The 19,780-nt window shown below is 45.4% G+C and overlaps 1 protein-coding gene across 2 annotated transcripts in view; it reads left to right on the top strand.

Moving 5' to 3' along the window:
• The window catches only part of HNRNPUL1 (heterogeneous nuclear ribonucleoprotein U like 1), a 329,125-nt gene that overhangs the window by 136,660 nt on the left and 172,685 nt on the right, over positions 1-19,780 (top strand). For both annotated transcript variants that reach the window (XM_033955122.1, XM_033955123.1), the window contains exons 7-8: positions 8,654-8,766; positions 8,885-9,151. In XM_033955122.1, the coding sequence (XP_033811013.1) occupies positions 8,654-8,766; positions 8,885-9,151 (380 nt within the window). The remainder of the gene's footprint in view (positions 1-8,653; positions 8,767-8,884; positions 9,152-19,780) is intronic.

Here is a 19,780-nt window from a genome sequence, read left to right on the forward strand (position 1 = left end):
CGACATCCCTTCAGCAATATCATTTATAAAAATGTTAAAAAGAGCAGGCCCAAGAATAGAACCTTGAGGCACACCATCCTCTTCTCAGCAACCGTCGCAAGCCTTTTCTGCATCTAGTCCCTCAATGCAGGCTAAAAAGCAACATCATCGCTCTCCATCTCCACAGGGATTATCTCCTTCAGGGTGTACAGCCTAGCCAAGGCCAACCACCCCGAGACACTCTGCCGCACCGAAGGTACCAGCTCTTGAGCCAAGAGTACCGGTGCAGCTCTTCAAAGAGCAGCTCAACTAATTCTTTTAGGGGGAGTTTGGAGACATCCTGAAGCTGCATGCTGCACTGCTGCTGACTTCCACTCCCTCAGTACCAGCCCAGTCTCAGCATAGTACATCCAGGCTACACGGTACCAGGTCTCCATCAATGCAGCATTCAACATCGCATCATTCACCCAGTGTGCATCGACATTCTTCTTCGATGCATTGTCCTTTTTCAACGTGATGCCTTCATAGAAGCATCAATCCCATACTACCGGGAGTAAGGGACCTTCCCATTGTTCTTCCTCCTCATCGGATCAGTACCGAAGACATCGTAGAACATCATCTCGCCAATCTCACCATTCTCCTCATACATCATTGTTCAGAGAATCTTCTAAGGTTGTGGTGGTTGATTCTGACCTGTCTCAGCACCCTATTGATTCGGAGCCACTTTGTCTGATATGGAATACTATCGGATCCTCCTCCTCCTTCTCCTCCTCCAAGGTCTCCTTCAGAAGATCTCTCTTTTACTAAGTATATGAGACAATTGGAACAGGCTTTACTGGTCAAGCTAGAAGCAGACACTGAGCCCAGAGCAGTGCTCTTAACTTCCTTGGAGTATGATGAGCCACCTAAGGAACTTCTCAAGCTGCCTTTATATAGTCTCCTGAGAGAAGCCTTGTTTCATAACTGGGAAACTCTTCTCACGATTATTGCAGCCTCGAGAAAAATTGACACTCTCTATAGAATCATCTCCTGTCTAGGGTTTGACAAATCACAGGTTCTACACCAATCACTGCTGGTAGAGTCCATCCTCAAAAAGTCTTCTACCACCAGGATCTATGCTTCCGCGCCACCAGGTTGTGAGGGTCAGACCATGGATAAATTTGGACGTTGGCTCTACCAAAATTCAATGTTGGCCAGTAGAGTCATTCTACTTTAAACATCTGGTGAAAAAATTGGCTGACTTTGAACAATATATTCCCACAGAATGTCTGGATGAATATCAGCAGACTACTCATAGCCTTTTTCAAACTCGCAAATATATGGTTCAGATAGCGTTTGACGTCTTTGAAATGTTATCCAGGGCATCAGCCATGTCTGTGGCAATGAGATGTTTAACTTGGCTATGAGTCTCTGACATAAACATCAATTTACAAGACCGACTAGTCAATATTACATTTCTGGGAGAGGAGCTTTTTGGTGAGAGGCGGCTACCCAAAAGCTTACCCAACATGAGCAAAACTGGAATTCATTGAATAGATCCAAAACTAAATTCCAGTCATCTAAGTCAGCTCCAAAACCAGCTGCTTATTCTTATAAGAAGCATTTTCCTACTACATCCTCTTCCTCCAAATCACCACCTCAGAAGAGACAAAAGCAGCATCCTCAAAACTCTAGTTGGCTGCTCCTGCTTCATACACAAGGCAGTTGGTCAGTTCAAGAAAAAGCATTTCACATCAACCTGTTGGAACTCAGAACAATTTGATATGCTCTTCAAACATTTCAGAGCAGCCTTTCCAATCAAGTCTTCCTAGTTCTAACAGACAACCAAGTAGCGATGTATTACATCAACAAACAAGGAGAAATGAGCTCTCTCTTTCTGTGTCAAGAAGTCCAGTACATTTAGAATTAAGAACTTAAGAATAGCCTTACTGGGTCAGACCAATGGTCCATCAAGCCCAGTAGCCCGTTCTCACGGTGGCCAATCCAGGTCACTAGTACCTGACCAAAACCCAAGGTGTAGCAATATTCCATGCTACCAATACAGGGCAAGCAGTGGCTTCCCCCATGTCTTTCTCAATAACAGACTATGGACTTTTCCTCCAGGAACTTGTCCAAAATCTTCTTAAAACCAGCTACACTATCCGCTCTTGCCACATTCTCTGGCAATGCGTTCCAAAGCTGTGTATGTACAAGGTTCTCAGAACACTCTAGCCAACAAACTCAACAGATCTCTTCGACCACACAAGTGGACTCTCAACTCCAAAGTGTTATGCCACATTTTTTTCATTATGGGGAACTCCTCAGATCTATTTGCTTCTCCCCACAATCACAAATTACCTCGGTACTGTTACAGGCAGTATTCTCCTCAACATTTGGAGGCAGATGCTTTTCTTCTGGATTGGACAACCATGTCCTATATTCCTTTCCTCCAATGTCTCTCATTCTCAAGACATTGGTCAAACTCAAGACAGCCACAATTTATGTATATATGTATTTATTTATTTTAATTTCTATCCCCATGATCCTCATAGCTTCTCAGTGGCCCAGGCAAACTTGGTTCTCCCTTCTACTTCAGCTGACTGCCAAGGATCCAGTCGCATTGAAAATGTTGGTTGGGTGGGTTTTTTTAATGTTGTATGGATACTGATTGATTATAAGTGCATATATGATTACTATTATTTGTATAGATATTGTATTGCATTTTTGTTAGCTTTGGTAACTCAAAGATTTAAAAGAAAAATTTTCCATCTCTGATCACTCAAAATCAAGGGTTTCTCTTAAAATCCAAATCTGAAATCACTGCACCTCACAGCTTGGTACCTTTCAGCCTAACTTCAGCAGATCCTAATCTTTCTGACACAGTTGAAGTCATTAAAGCTGTATCTAGGAAAATTTCTACTCAACAATACTATCAACAAGTGGACACGATTCACTATGTGGTGTACTCTCCACCATCAAGATCCTCCATCTTTGTCATCAGTGCTGGATTATCTTCATTTATCCAGTTATGAAAACTACTTTGGTCAAAGTTCACTTCAGTGCTTAGTGCTTTCCACCTGCCTGTCAACAATAAATCTCTTGGCCTCTCATCCTCTTGTTTCCGGGTTTCTGAAAGGACTCTTCAACTCCAAACCACCACCCAAACCACCTCCAGTGATTAGGGATCTCAGTGTAGTACTAACAACTTTGATGAAACCACAATTTGAACCAATGGCTTTTGCTCATCTCAAGTTTCTCACTTGGAAGGTAGTCTTCTTAATCTATCATTTCTGCCTCTAGAGTAGACATGTCAAACTGTGGCCCGCGGGCCAAATCTGGCCCATGGTGTGCTGAAATTTGGCCCGCCAGACCATTTCAAATTTCCCTAAAGCTGGCCCGCCGGTACAAGCGCCGCATCATCTGTAGGTTCACACGGCCTGCAGAGGATCGCTGGACGGCTGATTTACGGGCCCGCACCAGAGGGAACATGCAGCTGAGGCTACAGCAACCTGCTAGGATTGCTATGCTGGCAGGGAAGAACCAGAGATGCCAGACTATGGGGGGAGCGAAGGGAAGAAGATGGTGCCAGACCAATTTGGAAGGGTGGGAGAAAGGGAGAGGCACAGTAACAGAGCAAATGGAAGATGCAGAGAGAAGATAGACAGTGGATGGAAGGAATTGAATGAGAAGATGAGGAAAGCAGAAACCAGACAACAAAGGTAGAAAAAAAAATTATTTTTCTTTTTTTTTTTTCTACAGGATAAAGTAGTATATTAGTTGTGTTGATAAAAATTTATAAACAAAGCCCTGCCAGCTGAACATCTTTCTCCACTTCAGCAGCCAGAACTTTGATTTATAAGGAAGGAATAAGCTAAATATTGTAGTACTGGGGCTTGTATGGATGTTGCGGGGATGGCGGTGACGGTAAAGGGAATAGCGGTGAAGGGGATGTGGGCCGGGGACGGTGCAGTGACGGGGACAGATTTTTTTCCCGTGTCATTCTCTATCAAGGATCTCTACTTCATCCCAACCTCCAGTCTCTACACCTGACAGCTTGGTACCTCTCAACATAACTCCTCTTTAGTTTTCTCAACATGTAAGAGACATTTTAGAGGCTTCTAGAAAGCCTGCCACTAGACAATGCTACCACCTAAAATGGACTAGATTTTCTACGTGGTGCATCTCTCATGATAAGGAGCCTCAAGATTCCTCTTTATCTTCTGTTCTAGATTATTTTTTGCACTTATCCACCTCTGGACTCAAGTCTACATCAATCCGATTCCATCTCAGTGCAATTGCTGCTTTCCATCAGCCTATTGAAGGGAAACCCCTCTCTGCTTATCCGGTGGTTTTCAGATTTATGAAAAGACTTTTCAATGTCAAACCTCCTCTCAAACCGCCTCCAGTGGTTTGGGATCTCAATGTTGTTCTTGCTCATTTGATGAAGCCTCCATTTGAACCAATGTCTACGGCTCATCTTAAGTATCTTACTTGGAAGGTGATTTTTTTCATTGCCCTCATATTTGCTCGAAGAGTCAGTGAGCTGCAAGCATTAGTTGCTAATCCATCTTTCACTGTGTTCCATCATGACAAGGTGGTTCTCCGTACTCATCCTAAATTCTTACCTAAAGTGGTTTCAAAATTTCATCTCAACCAATCTATTGTACTTCCAGTGTTTTTTCCAGGACCTCATTCTCATCCTGGAGAATCAGCTCTTCATACCCTGGACTGTAAGCGTACTTTGGCCTTCTACTTGAAATGCACCAAACCACACAGAACTGCTCCTCAACTTTTTGTCTCCTTCGATCCAAACAAGTTAGGACATCCAAACTCTAAGCGTACCATCTCCAACTGGATGGCTGCTTGTATCTCTTTCTGCTATGTCCAGGCTGGATTACAACTTCAGAGTCGAGTCACAGCCCAGAAAGTCAGAGCAATGGCAGGTTCAGTGGCTTTCCTCAGATCCACACCTATTGAGGAAATTTGCAATCTCATGAGAATCTTGGGAAGGGTAGGAGCCAGAAGACCTTGAGCATGCACAGATACTCAAGGCCCCACAGCAGACCAGCATAGATCAGCGGCACGCGTATGTTCTGTGGGTTGGTGCGTGCCGGTGTCCGCTTGAGGTAAGTGTTTGGGGGTGGGCCGTGGGGGGTGCGAAGCTGCTTCCCGGGGTGGGGGCTCGCATATCGAGTCAACACTTGGTTTGCAGGAATGTTTTACTCGTCTTGCAAAACACTCGCAAACAGCGTTACTTGCCAATCGATGTTCGACTGTATATTAATGGGAAACAAAAAATGCTTATATATATTTTTTTTAATTATTTTCTCAGTCTGTCAGGTCCTTTCACAGGACCTGTGATCTGGTTCCCAGCCAGACCCACTTGGACCTAGAAGGTTTTCCCAAAATTCCAGACCCACTTTGACCCACCAAGCTTTTCTCAAGAGTCCCACTTTTGGACTTGTGCCCTGTGCAATCTTGAGTATCCACTCTATATACATATTCCCAGTCAATAAACAGTTTTCTAGGGCACATCAGCTGCTGTCCTTCTGGTTGACTGAGTGCTAAGGGTTAGCTGTGTATATCTGGTTGAAGGGGAGAGACACCTTAGTGGGTCTAGACGATCTGGCACAGAGGTTTCATCACCAAACGAGTCTACCTTGGGGAGGTGATACCTAAAAACATTTCAGTATATAGGCTGAAGCTATCAGAAAGCATGTAGGCTCACTTGACCAGAGCTCAAGCATCTTCTTTGCAGAGGTCAGGTCAGTGTTTTTCTCAGGATATTTGTAAGGTGGCCACCTGGCCCTCGGTGAAGTTTGATGTAAAACATTTTACCAGTTGGCTATTTAGGTAATGGCACAACTAACTTTGAGGCAGACCTTAAGGCAACTATTGCCTCTGCATGGCTTAGAGCAGTATTTCTCAACACACGGTACATGTACCCGGGATATCTCCCTGGCTGCCCCCCCTCCCCCCCGGGATCTCTCCATGACTGCCCCCCTCTGAAGTCACTGCCACTGCTGCCTACTCGCCAACTGCACCCCCTCCAACCCAAAGCTGACTCTACCACCCAACATGCTCCATCTCACACTCCACCCCCCCACCCGCCGTCGCAGCAACTCCTGGCAGGGATGGGCCAGGTGCGTGCAGTGACTGCAAGCGTCCGGCCCACAAGCCTTCCCCCCCCCCACAATGTCAATTCTGATATCGGAGAGAAGGTTCCGGGCCAGCCAATCGCTGCCTGGCTGACCTGGAACCTTCTCTCCGACGTCAAACATCAGACCCGTAAAATTTAAATAATTAATATCTCTATAGTGATAATCTAGCCTAACCTCCCTTACTTGTTTACCTACTTAATGTTACTTTCTTATTACAATTGTAGTTCTACCCTCCTTCCTTTTTGTTCCTGTCAGTGACTGTCTTGTTTTGGTCTTGTATGACTTAAGTGTTTTTTACCCTGGTTCTTTTAATTGTAAATCGCTTAGAAATTTTTATAAGCATTTTATCAAATTTTAAATAAAACTTGGAAACTTAGATGTGGCAATAGAGGGAGTAGAGAGATGCCTGGATCTCTCAAGACAGATGGACAGTGAGAGAGAGGGAGACTTGTTGCCAATAGGGGTGGAGGAGAGAAGAAAAGTTAGACTCATGGAGGGACAGAGAGAGATGTTGGTTGGGGAATGGAATGAGGTCTGGAGGAGAGGAAGCATGCAAAAGGCAGAAAGAAAGAAATATTGGATGTACAGTCAGAAGGACGTGCAACCAGAGACTCATGAAATCACCAGACAACAAAGGTAGTAAAAATGAGTTTGTTAGTTTTGAGAATTTATATCTGCTGTCTATTTTTTTGCACTATATTTGTCTATTTTTCTATAGTTGTTACCAAGGCTGTAGAGTTGGTAAATAAATCCTCCGACTGGTCTGGGCCATCACTTTGCTGGCCCTTCTCACTCCCAAAAGTACTTGTTCTAGGCGTTTTTGACTTGGATGAATTTTTGGACAAGAATGGGGTATAAAGATAGGCGACTTAGCGGTCTGGGCAATCAAACGGCTAGACGTACAGTTAGACGATTTAAAAAAATATATATATTTTGGATGTATTTTTTGGGAATGGACATTTTTCTTAGCCAACTTTGGTCGACTAGCGATTTAGGCCAAAAACGGACTTAGACGTTTTTTTTTATTATGCCCCTCCACGGTTTTATTTATTGTTTTTATCAAGTGGCTATAAAGTAGTAGCATAACATGCATAAAAATCAAGAATAGGGACTTTACCAGTTTAAAAATATGAACCACATTCTTTGGGAGTTATAAAACAAAAGCAAAGCTTAACTACATGAACAAAAAGAAAAGCTGGAAAACCTTAAACAGTTTATTTATTAAACTTGGAATATAGTTGTAGAGTAGAATAGCTGTTAAATGCAATCCAAAACTAACTCTGGATAAACAAGGATGGCTTTTTCTACAGTCAGTTTTGATGAGCGATCATATTTTTCTACTTCTTTTAATTCTTTAAAGAACTCCTGCTGTAATAGCTTTATTTGGACATTTTTTAGTCATTTATCTTTCACACATATGTGGTGTCGCTTTACTGAATTCATTATAAGAAAAGAAACTGATTCAAAAATAAGTAATGGGTCAGAAGTTACAGCTATTTTATGTGAAACATAATTTCCCGTGCAACATTTAAAAAATTTGCCCACTTTTCGGCATAGATTAGCGAAAAATACCCGCAAGCAATGTTTTTATTGCTTGTGAAATGGGACATTTGAACTTGCTGTATTTTTTAAATTATAATTTATTATAATTTAAGTTTATCAGGAGTCGGAGTCAGTACATTTTTATCGACTCCAACTCCAGGTACTCAAAATTGACTCCAACTCCACAGCCCTGGTTGTTACTGAGGTGACAGTGCATATTTTAAAGTCATCTGCCTTGACCTCTTTGACCCCCCCCCCCCCGAATATAAATGATAATTAACATTTTCTCTGTGTACAGTGTGCTTTGTGTTTTTTTTTAATTTTGTGGTTACCATTATGTAGTAATAAGATTATATTGTGTGTATATGAAAAATGGATGGAAGAAATTGCATTACAATTAGTACTATTATGGGAGTGGAGTCAGGGGCAGAGCTTGGGTGGGTCTGGGGCGGAGGAGGTACTTAGTTGGTATTTGTTAGGCTTAGGGGGTACTTGGCTTGAAGAAGTTGAGAAACACTGGCTTAGAATACAGCTTTAGTTCTCATGGGGGCTCTCGTGTTCCCAGAGAAGTGGAGGGAAGGATATTACCTAGGTTCCCTGGTTGTAGGGGAGGGATTTTTAGTATAGCTCATTGGATTACACTTGTTCAGATATTTATGGCTTTGACCTAGATTTTATTGGTAAGTGCCTTTTCTTTACCACTCTTTACCACCAATGATGTCATTGAAAAGTTCTAGTATGTGTTTTTTTTCTGTTTCCAACTTCTGCTTGTGGTGGGGCACAACACACTCATTTCAAAGGTTTAGCAGGATTCAGATAAGAACTAATTTTGCCTTTTAAATATTGGGAACTTTCTTCCATTTCAAAAGAAAAGGAACATGTGTCTTCCTCTACTTCCCAATCACAGACATCTCTGCCTTTAAGTGGAAATAGTTGTTAAAATCCAAAAAGGAAAAAAAAAATTTTTTAGTTATGAAATCTCTGATTTTCAGGTGAAGAGCTCTATTCCTATGGATTTGGAGGCACAGGGAAAAAATCAACCAACTGCAAATTTGAAAACTATGGCGAACCCTTTACAGAGAATGATATAATTGGGTGTTTTATTGTAAGTATCTTTATGAAAACAGGCTCTGCACTTTACATTGACTGTGAAAGACCTTCAGTTTACCTAAGAGTTCAAAACTGGTGGTTGCCATGAAGTCAACATTTTTGTCTCTGTATAGGACTTTGAATCTGGAAATGACATTCAGATGTCTTTCGCAAAGAATGGCAGACCATTGGGAATTGCATACCGAGTCAGAAGGGATGCGGTAGGTGGCCAGGCTTTCTTCCCCCATGTCCTAGTGAAGAACTGTGCCATCGAGTTCAACTTTGGACAGCATGATGAGCCCTATTTCCCCGTCCCTCCAGGATACAAATTCATTCAACATGTTCCATTGCATGAGCGAATTCGTGGCACCATAGGACCAAAGAATAAATCTGAATGTGAGGTGAGTGTATAGCCTGCTTTTAAAAGTATATGGTATAACTGGCCGAACTAGAGAAGGATCCAAAATCAGTATAGGGACCTTGTACAGGAGTTGTTTTAACTCATCCTCTACAGCTGGCTAATTTTTATAGGGTAGAAGGACCCAATAATAAAAGCATGCGTAAAAGATGGGAATTTATAGCTCTGACAAGATTGCTTGTGCAACTATATTTTAATGTAATGCCTCTATTCTTGTTAGTTTTATTTTACATACATAACAAGTATAGCAGGCAGTCCCAAATTTTATTTTTATTTTTTTTTAAATTCTTTATTCATTTTACATCTTACAACAAGTGTATCAGAAAATAACATTTGAACTTATACAATATCACTTGATTATCTGTCATTTCTAACTTAAATTATAATATTTAAACCTTCCCTCCCAACCCTCCTAATTCATATGCCGTTACATATATCATATAATATATTATATAATCTGTCCTATTCATCTAAACATTTAATATCAGATCAGAAATCCCTCCCCCCCACACTTTGCAATTATTCTTATACTTATAATTATACTTTAAATTTGTTTAGCTAGCCTGCAAGTTTCTGAGAGCCAGCTGTTTTAGTACATTTTGAGCAAGGTAGGACTTTGTCAGTTAACGCCAATGCACAACATTAGCCTTAATTGGCTAAAAACTTAGCCAAGTGTACAAAAGACGGGCTCAAGATAACAGCTAAAATTTTGCTGGTTATAATAAGCTCTTAGTGGTTTTATGTTTATAAGTGTACTGTTCTCATTAATTTCTCTGCAGACAAGCAGAGGAGGTGCAGGTACTCTATATGATGGTATTGCTTTGACATCAGTGTAGGGAGCTCTCCTCAATCTCAGAGAAACTGTTGAGGCTTTTCTGAGCATGCGTGGAAGTTCCCATGCTAGGTAATGTCGTTCCTCCTCCCTACCCCATCTGATAATGTCATGCCACCAATCATTTGCAGCTCTCCTTATCTCCCAAGGGGGCATGACCCGCACTAACAGAGATCCTTCACAAGGTCCCTCCCCAGAGTCTTCCACTTCTTTAGCCTGCATATCCTTTTCTAACTGTTTCCCCTCCCCCCCTCCTCAGGCCCAGCAAGGACAATGCCAGAAGTCTTAACTGATACAAAATAGAGCATTGACCAACTAGATGCAGACTTCATACCATTAGCATCAGGGGTGAGTGGAGCACTTGGCCCTTCAAATTGGGACTGTTGCTCTTCCCCCTACACTACCAGGAAGTCAAAGCAGCAGTACTCTTCTTCCACAGAAAGCCTCTAAAACTGGAGCCTCTACCTCATGAAGTCATAAAGATGGTCCCTGAACTTGGGAGGAACCCAGCTTCACAATGGCAGCTGCTTAATGTACACAGGCTTCTCATCCCTTACACTGCCCAGAAACAGGTAGAATAAGGGGAATGGTTTGATTACAAACAAAAATTGTATTGCACTAAGGACACCCATAATGTAGGCAATTTCCAGTGCAATAGGGGTCTCAAATTCTAGATCAGGGGTCTCAAAGTCCCTCCTTGAGGGCTGCAATCCAGTCAGGTTTTTAGGATTTCCCCAATGAATATGCATGCGATCTGTGTGCATGCACTGCTTTCAATGCATATTCATTGGGGAAAACCTGACTGGATTGCGGGTCTCAAGAAGGGACTTTGAGATCCCTGTTCTAGATCATAGGGTTATTTCCCCTTACTTGCATGAGCTACAGAAGAAATCCATTCCAGGTTTCTCACTGTGCCTCCAGAGTACATCACAGGCTAGTTTAGTGCCCTCTAGCAGTCATTTCTTCTGCAAACATGACTGCAGCTGTGTGGATTCTGCTCTCCCCATTTTATTATTTTAATTCGACATAGTTTTGTCCCTTTCGCAGGTATTTTCACATTTGAAATAGATTTGAAGCTCTGCCTGCTTGAGAATGCAGAGACTTTGGTCTGTAGCTGACAGGCTGATCCCTTTGGGGTACGTGTTAGCAAGTCTGCTTAGTTTTCTTTGGAACTCAGGGCCGTCCCTGACAGTCTCACTCCCTGTTAAGCAGGAGGTCGAGTGCAGATTGTGTAGTGCGCTTAGGGGGCTCAGCAATGTTCTGCAGTACGCTAGCTGAATTTTCACACCTCCGCCCACCTAGGTGTGCATCTGGTGGTCCGCAGGGTGGAGGCATAGTCAATGAAGTTTGACTGGCAGCCCACTTTTTACCCTTCTCCATCCAGAATATTAACTTTAATTCTGCTGTAGAGCAGAGTTTCTCAACTTTTTCAAGCCAAGGACCCCCTAAGTCTAACAAATACCAACCGAGTACTCTGCCCAGGCTCCGTCCCTGACTCCATCCCCATAATAATAGTACTGTTACATCCCTTCTGGATTCCATACGCTAGGTGTCAATCCTAACCCGCAGTCCAGGTATTGCAGAATTCACATGTTTTCTGAGAGAATCAGTTAATTAGTTTAGTTTTTCAATTCTGCATGCAGTCTTGAGCAGAAGTCTTGTGCTGTTGGTCTGCTTCTGTTATTTTTTTGTTTAAAGTTAGTTTCTCGGTGGCTTCAGTGCCTTGAGACCCCTCCCTGGTGGTCCGCTGTCGGAGAGGATGACACAGTCCTGCAGAGCCGGACTGCAGCTTCACAGAGAAACTTTGATGGATCTGTGGAGCCAGCCTGCTGTGTGTACTCCACCCTCTTTCAGTATCTAGGTGTCCATTCCCATGGAAGTTTTGACCGGTGACTCAGTAACAGGTTTCTAGCAGAAACCCACTCGGATTTCAGGGCACAGGCTGCCTTTCCCATCCCCGACAATGTGGCTGAGGATCTGTGGAGGTAGTGGTTGGGGTTGGTCTCTGGTTGGCTGGCAGTCCGTACTGTACCTTCCTTGTTGAAAGTAGTCTCAGCTTTTCATGTCAACCAGGAGGTTCGGTTGCCTGCATTTCACCCAACAGGTTAAGAATGCAAAAGTCTTGCACAAACTGGATGTCAGGAGGATCTTGCTCCATTATTTGGAAAGGACTAATGAGTTCAGGATGTCTGACTACCTTTGTTCTCACTGTTGAGCCTCATCACGGTAGGCAGGCATCCAAGTCCTCGATCGCTCGATGGATTCATAGAAACATGATGGCAGATAAAGGCCAAATGGCCCATCCAGTCTGCCCATCCATGGTAACCATAATCTCTTCCTCTCTCTAAGAGATCCCACGTGCTTATCCCAGGCTTTCTTGAAATCAGACAATCTGTCTCCACAACCTTTACTGGAGACTGTTCCACACATCTAACACCCTTGCTATAAAAAAAAAAAGTATTTCAGAGCTTCCTTTCAAATGAAAGAGACTCGACTCATGTGTATTTACATCACGTAGGTAATTTAAACATCTCTCTCATATCTCCCTTCTCCTGCCTTTCGTCCAAAGTATACGGATTGAGATCTTTAAGTCTGTCCCCATACACCTTATGACACAGACCACACACCATTTTAGTAGCCTTCCTCTGGACTGACCATTCTTTTTATATCTTTTTGAAGGTGCGACCTCCAGAATTGTGCACAATATTCTAAATTAGGTTTCACCAGAGTTTTATACAGAGGCATCAATACCTCCTTTTTCCTACTGGCCATACCTCTCCCTAGCATCCTTCTAGCTTTCACTTTCACCTTTTCAACCTGTTTGGCAACCTTAAGATCATCACATACAATCACATCTAAGTCCTGCTCTTCTGTCGTGCACATAAGTTCTTCATCCCCTAAACTGAACCGTTCCCTCAGGTTTTTGCAGCCCAAATGCATGACCTTGCATTTCTTAGCATTAAATTTTAGCTGCCAAATTTCAGACCATTCTTCAAGCTTCACCAGGTCTTTCTTCGTGTTCACACCTATTGCAGATTTTGGTATCATCCGCAAAGAGGTAAATCTTACCTGAGAGCCCTGCAGCAATATCGTTTATAAAAATGTTAAAAAGAACAGGCCCAAGAACTGAACCTTGAGGCACACCATTGGTAACATCCCTTTCCTCAGAGTGATCTCCATTGATCACTACCCTCTGTCACCTTCCACTTAACCAGTTCTTGACCCAGCATGTCGCTTTGGAACCCATCTCGAGGGCACTCAGTTTATTTATTAGACGTCTGTATAGAACACTGTCAAATGCTTTGCTAAAATCTAAATACACCAAATCTAGCGCACTCCCTCTATCCAATTCTCTGGTCACCCAGTCAAAGAAATTAATCAGATTTGTCTGACAAAACCTACCTCTAGTAAATCCATGTTTCCTCCGGTCCTGTAATCCACAGGATTACAGAAATTTGACTATTCTCTGTTTTCAAAGCGTTTCCTTTAATTTGCTTACCACAGAAGTCAGACTTACCGGCCTGTAATTTCCTACTTCTTCCTTACTTCCACTTTTGTGTAGAGGGACTACATCCGCCCTTCTCCAGTCCTCCGGTACCACTCCCGACTATATAGACTCATTGGAAAGGTCATCAGCGGAGCCACCAGAACTTCCCTTCATTGATATCATCTCAATTAGGTATCGGTGCCCATGGAGAACCCTTGGCTTTTTGGTCTTATGGCATGGATCTTGAGTGCTCAGCCTTACTGAAGCGCGGTTATTCGGAGATGGTTATCTCAACTCTTATGCGCTTGAAGAAACCCTCTTCTTATGCCAAAGCCTGGAAGGCTTTCCAACAGTAGTGTGCTGGGGATCAGGTGGAGTCTTAGAAGGCTCCCATTTCAGTAGTCCTGGCCTTCCTTCAGGAAGGTTTAGATAAAGTTCTGTCTGTGGCTTCCCTTAAAGTTCAGGTTGCAGGCCTTCTGTGTTTTTGAGCGTGCAAAGGCTCTAGTTTGCTTACTGCTCATCCTAATGTGACCAGGCTTATGAGGGGGGCGCTTCATTTGCCTGCTCCCTTGCATCTCCCTTTATCCAGACAAGCAGGCAGCCTATTCTCACATATGGGTGAAGTCACCGATGGAGCCCGGATGTGGAAGCCCCGCAAGCAGACTTGCTTGAAGAAGCTAGAAGTTTCGAGTCGACCTCACTGTGCATGCGCGTCTCCTCAGTTCTCAGTTTTCCGCAGAGCCGAGAAGTCCGTCTTTGACTCTCTACATTTAATTTTGTTACTTCGTGCCTTCTCTACACTGCGGTTTGTGTTCTTTTCTTCACAAATCAGTTTTTCTTTTATTTTCTTAAAAAAATGTTTTTTTAATTTCTTCCTTTCAGCTGCCAGAGCAGGTCGCTCGGCCGCAGTCCAGGGGCTTCAATTTTGCGGCAGCAATTTTTCCTCCTATGTCCTGGCCTGCAACGGGCTTCAAGAAATGTAGCCAGTGCCAGCGTGCGATTTCCCTCAGGGACCCACACCGTTGGTGCCTCAAGTGTCTTGGGCCGGACCATCAACCGAAGTCGTGCGAGTGCTGTGCTACTCTTCAACCTGGAGCCCTTAAACGTCATCTCATTTTGGTGCAGAAGCTCTTCGGGATGGATTCTTCCTCCGATCCCTCAACATCGAAGACACCCTCGGCCTCACCTTCGACCGAGATTCCTACTGCTTCCACCTCGAGCCTCATCAGACCTTCATCGTTTGCAGCGGCTCTCTCTTCGACGACAGCTGCTGTATCTTCCCCTGTTTCCTCAGGTCAGATAGCTCAGCAGAAAGTTCCAGCGGTGGTGCTTAAAGTGCCTAAAGACTTCCAAGTCGAAGCACATTTACAATGCCTCGGTGGAACCTCCAGCCAAAGCAGGTGGTCCGGTTTCAGATGCGAATCCATCCTTGCCGGCTTCTTTCCAGACCATGTTGGAGAAGCAATTCATTCAGTTCCTTACTAATATAGGACCGAAGCTTCTTCCTCTTATCCAGCCTAGGCATTCTGCAGACTCCCGCGAGGTCGAGCCTCAGTTTGAGCTTGCACACTCTTTGCAGGGAGCAGAGTCTTTGCGAGTGTTTGGTCTGGCATCTAAGCACGTGAGAGCCGCGTGATAGCAGCGGCGAATACAGGAGGAGAGAAAGGGAGACAAGCCAGGGGAGCCGGAGAGAGGAGACAGGGGATCCGGAGACCAGCTACAGGAGCGGCGAGGAGCGGGTAGCGGCGAGAGGAGGCTCCGCCCACCTGCACCGCGTCAGCGCAGCGTCATCGCCCAGACTCCCCCTTGAAGGAGGGGAGCCGCGGCGCGAAGGAGATCAGAGCCGCGTGATAGCAGCGGCGAATACAGGAGGAGAGAAAGGGAGACAAGCCAGGGGAGCCGGAGAGAGGAGACAGGGGATCCGGAGACCAGCTACAGGAGCGGCGAGGAGCGGGTAGCGGCGAGAGGAGGCTCCGCCCACCTGCACCGCGTCAGCGCAGCGTCATCGCCCAGACTCCCCCTTGAAGGAGGGGAGCCGCGGCGCGAAGGAGATCAGAGCCGCGTGATAGCAGCGGCGAATACAGGAGGAGAGAAAGGGAGACAAGCCAGGGGAGCCGGAGAGAGGAGACAGGGGATCCGGAGACCAGCTACAGGAGCGGCGAGGAGCGGGTAGCGGCGAGAGGAGGCTCCGCCCACCTGCACCGCGTCAGCGCAGCGTCATCGCCCAGACTCCCCCTTGAAGGAGGGGAGCCGCGGCGCGAAGGAGATCAGAGCCGCGTGATAGCAGCAGCGAATACAGGAGGAGAGAAAGGGAGACAAGCCAGGGGAGCCGGAGAGAGGAGACAGGGGATCCGGAGACCAGCTACAGGAGCGGCGAGGAGCGGGTAGCGGCGAGAGGAGGCTCCGCCCACCTGCACCGCGTCAGCGCAGCGTCATCGCCCAGACTCCCCCTTGAAGGAGGGGAGCCAACGGCGCACAGCCGTTCGGCGCGCGGCGAAGGCGAGCGGAAAAGGCGCTCGCCTTAGCGAGAGCGCCTTTGCGAAGGGCCTTAAGAAGGGCAGGCCGGGTCACCATATTCAAGGACTACTAGAAAGGAAGACAGCAAGGTAAGGAGCGCACACACATACACAGAGACAGCAGTAACAAGCTCAGCAGGACAAGAAAAGGCGGACTCAAGAGAGAACACAAGCTAAAGGAGAAGGCAGCCACAGAGGGTAAACAAGGGACAAATAGCAAAAGCGCATAAGTAAAAGGAAGCGAAAGACGAAGAAGGTAAGGAAGAGGCAGGCACAGGAGAGAACACACTAACAAAGAGCAACAGGACGCCTAGAGAGAGGACAAATATGGAAGCGGAAGGAACCCGAAGGATGAGCTTCCCAGTGTACTGCACGGACTGCCACATGTATGACTACCTCCCCTCCGGGCAGCAGTCATATGTGTGCGGACGATGTCAGGAAATGGAGAGCTTGAAGAGCGAAGTCAGTCGACTGAAGCTCAGGATCCAGGAGCTGGAGGGACTCTACATTTCCGAAGCCCCCTTCCAGACAGCCGAAGACCCCATGCGAGAGAGGTACATCGAGGAACAGGTCAGGGAGCTCGAGAGGTTCATCGAGGATGCCTACAGGAGAGTGGAAGAACAGGAGCACGGAAATGAGGAAGACACACAGAGCAGAGGACAAGAAACATCTGACACCAAGGTAGAGGATACCCATGGAGGAACCTTGCTGGAAGAAACAAAGAACATCAAGGACACAGACCTGAGACTGACACGGAGAGTGGAAGAACAGGAGCACGGAAATGAGGAAGACACACAGAGCAGAGGACTAGAAACATCTGACACCAAGGTAGAGGATACCCACGGAGGAACCTTGCTGGAAGAAATGAAGAACACCAAGGACACAGACCTGCGACCGACACGGAGGCTGAAAGAAGGGAAATCTGCAATCCTGGTGGGAGACTCAATCCTGAGGCACGTTGACAGTCACATAGCAGGAGGGAGAGAGGATCGGCTAGTGACCTGTCTCCCAGGAGCGAGAACAAAGGACATCGTTGACAAGATTGAGAGAATCCTGGAAGGAGCAGAGACGGAGGAGACAGCAGTGATAGTCCACGTCGGGACGAACGATGTCACCAGGAGGGACTACAGCAAGAATGCACTGACTGAACAATTCAAGATCTTAGGAAGGAAACTGAAGATGAGGACCCAGAGGATAGCCTTCTCAGAGATCCTGCCAGTACCGAGGGCAGAAACGAAGAGGCAGACGGAGCTACAATCAATTAACGCATGGATGAGAAGATGGTGTGAGGAAGAAGGATTTCTCTTCGTGAGGAACTGGACAACGTTCTGGGGAAAGAACAAGCTTTTCAAGAAGGATGGTCTACACCTGAGCAAGGCTGGAACTAGACAACTAGCAAATAACGTCAGAAGAGCGATAGAGCAAGCTTTAAACTAAGTAAAAGGGGAAAGCCGACAGTCGACCTGGTATCGACGGTTCGGGAAACAGTATCCAGTGAGGGTACTGAGGGGAAAGATTACGGGGAAGACACAAGTAGCAAGCAACAGATTATGAACAAACAAGGGAGTCAGATGAAGCGAGAGGGGGAAAGGATGAGCATGCTGAAAGGGGAAGTCAAAATGGGACTGGATGATGAGAAGGAACAAGAGGAGGACAATAGGAACACGCCACAAGGGGAAGGCAATAGGAATCTACCACAAAGAGAGGACAAAAGAGACAATACTCAGGAGTTGGCAGGTCAGGAAGGGGACAAAATGAAGAATGGAATGCAAGGGAAAATAGAAAGGAAGGGAAAAAGCCGGGAGTTGAACTGCATGTATACTAATGCAAGGAGCCTAAGGAACAAAATGGGGGAACTAGAAGTCATGGCCAATAATGAGAGACTAGACATCATAGGGATCACGGAAACATGGTGGAACGAAGAAAACAAATGGGACATAGTACTGCCAGGATACAAACTCTACCGAAAAGACAGGACTTACCAGAAAGGGGGAGGAATAGCACTATACATAAGGGATACCATTCACTCAACCACTGTGGACACAGCAGTGACAAATGCCCAACTGGAGTCATTGTGGATCAAAGTACCAGGAAGCAACGGATCCGAGATAAAGATGGGACTGTTCTACCGCCCACCAGGGCAAACTGAAGCTGAGGATACAGAAATGGTAGCCGAGCTGAGAAAGGAATGCAAGAACCCAAACACCATAGTTATGGGAGATTTCAACTATCCTGGTATAGACTGGTGTCTTGGAAATTCAAAATGTGCAAGGGAAACGGAGTTCCTGGAAGCAGTCCATGACTGCTTCATGGAACAACTTGTCGAGACACCAACGAGAGGATCAGCGATTCTGGATCTGATCCTCAATGGGCTGAAAGGACCAGCAAAGGATGTGGAGGTCATGGGACCACTAGGAACCAGTGATCACAACATGATACAGTTCAAAGTGCAAGTAGGACTACCTATGGGAAAGAGAACCAAGGCAACAACATTTAACTTCAAGAAAGGGAACTATGATGCCATGAGACAAATGGTGAGAAAGAAGCTCAGAAACAGCTCCAAGGAAACTCGGACTGTGGAGCAAGCCTGGTCCCTCTTCAAGGACACAGTAAACAAGGCGCAAAACCTATATATACCAAGATTTAGGAAAGGTTCCAAGAAGAATCAGACGAGGGACCCTGCATGGATAACCAGTGAAGTAAAGAAAGTGATAGGAGACAAGAAAAAATCATTTCGGAAGTGGAAAAAAGATAAAACTGAAGGAAACTGGAGAGAGCACAGGAAGCATCAAAAAGAATGTCACCGAGTAGTCAGGAAAGCCAAGAAAGAGTATGAGGAGAGACTGGCCAAGGAAGCAAGAAATTTCAAACCATTTTTCCGATATGTGAAAGGGAAACAACCAGCGAGGGAGGAGGTGGGGCCCCTGGATGAGGGTGACCGGAAGGGAGTGGTGAAAGAGGAAAAAGAAGTGGCTGGTAGGCTAAACAAGTTCTTCTCATCGGTCTTTACAATAGAGGACACAACCAGTGTGCCAGAACCGGAAAAAATCTTCAGGGGAGATCAAGAGGGGAAATTATCATGCATGGAGGTAAGCCTCGAAGACGTTCTCAGACAGATAGATAGATTAAGAACGGACAAAGCTCCGGGCCCAGATGGGATCCACCCGAGAATACTGAAAGAGCTCAGAGATGAAACAGCAGAGCTACTGCAGCATATTTGCAACCTGTCCTTGAGAACAGGGGTAATCCCGGAGGACTGGAAGATAGCGAATGTTACACCGATCTTCAAAAAAGGATCGAGAGGCGACCCGGGAAACTACAGACCGGTGAGCTTAACCTCTGTTCCGGGGAAGATGGCCGAATCACTGATCAGGGAAGGTATCAATGAGCATATAGAAAAAAATAATCTGATGAGATCGAGCCAGCATGGTTTCTGTAAAGGCCGATCATGCCAGACAAATCTACTGCAGTTCTTTGAGGGGATAAATAAGCAATTGGACCAAGGTGACCCAGTAGACATTATATATCTAGATTTCCAAAAAGCCTTCGACAAGGTGCCCCATGAACGCTTACTGAAGAAACTGTGGAACCACGGGGTGGATGGGGACGTGCACAGATGGATCAAAAATTGGCTGGCGGACAGGAAACAGAGGGTAGGAGTAAAGGGGCACTACTCTGACTGGATAGGGGTCACAAGTGGTGTTCCGCAAGGGTCAGTGCTGGGACCGCTGCTGTTCAATATATTTATTAATGATCTAGAAATGGGGACAAAGTGCG

Source organism: Geotrypetes seraphini, chromosome 8, assembly GCF_902459505.1.
Source record: "Geotrypetes seraphini chromosome 8, aGeoSer1.1, whole genome shotgun sequence".
NCBI classification, from domain to species: domain Eukaryota; kingdom Metazoa; phylum Chordata; class Amphibia; order Gymnophiona; family Dermophiidae; genus Geotrypetes; species Geotrypetes seraphini.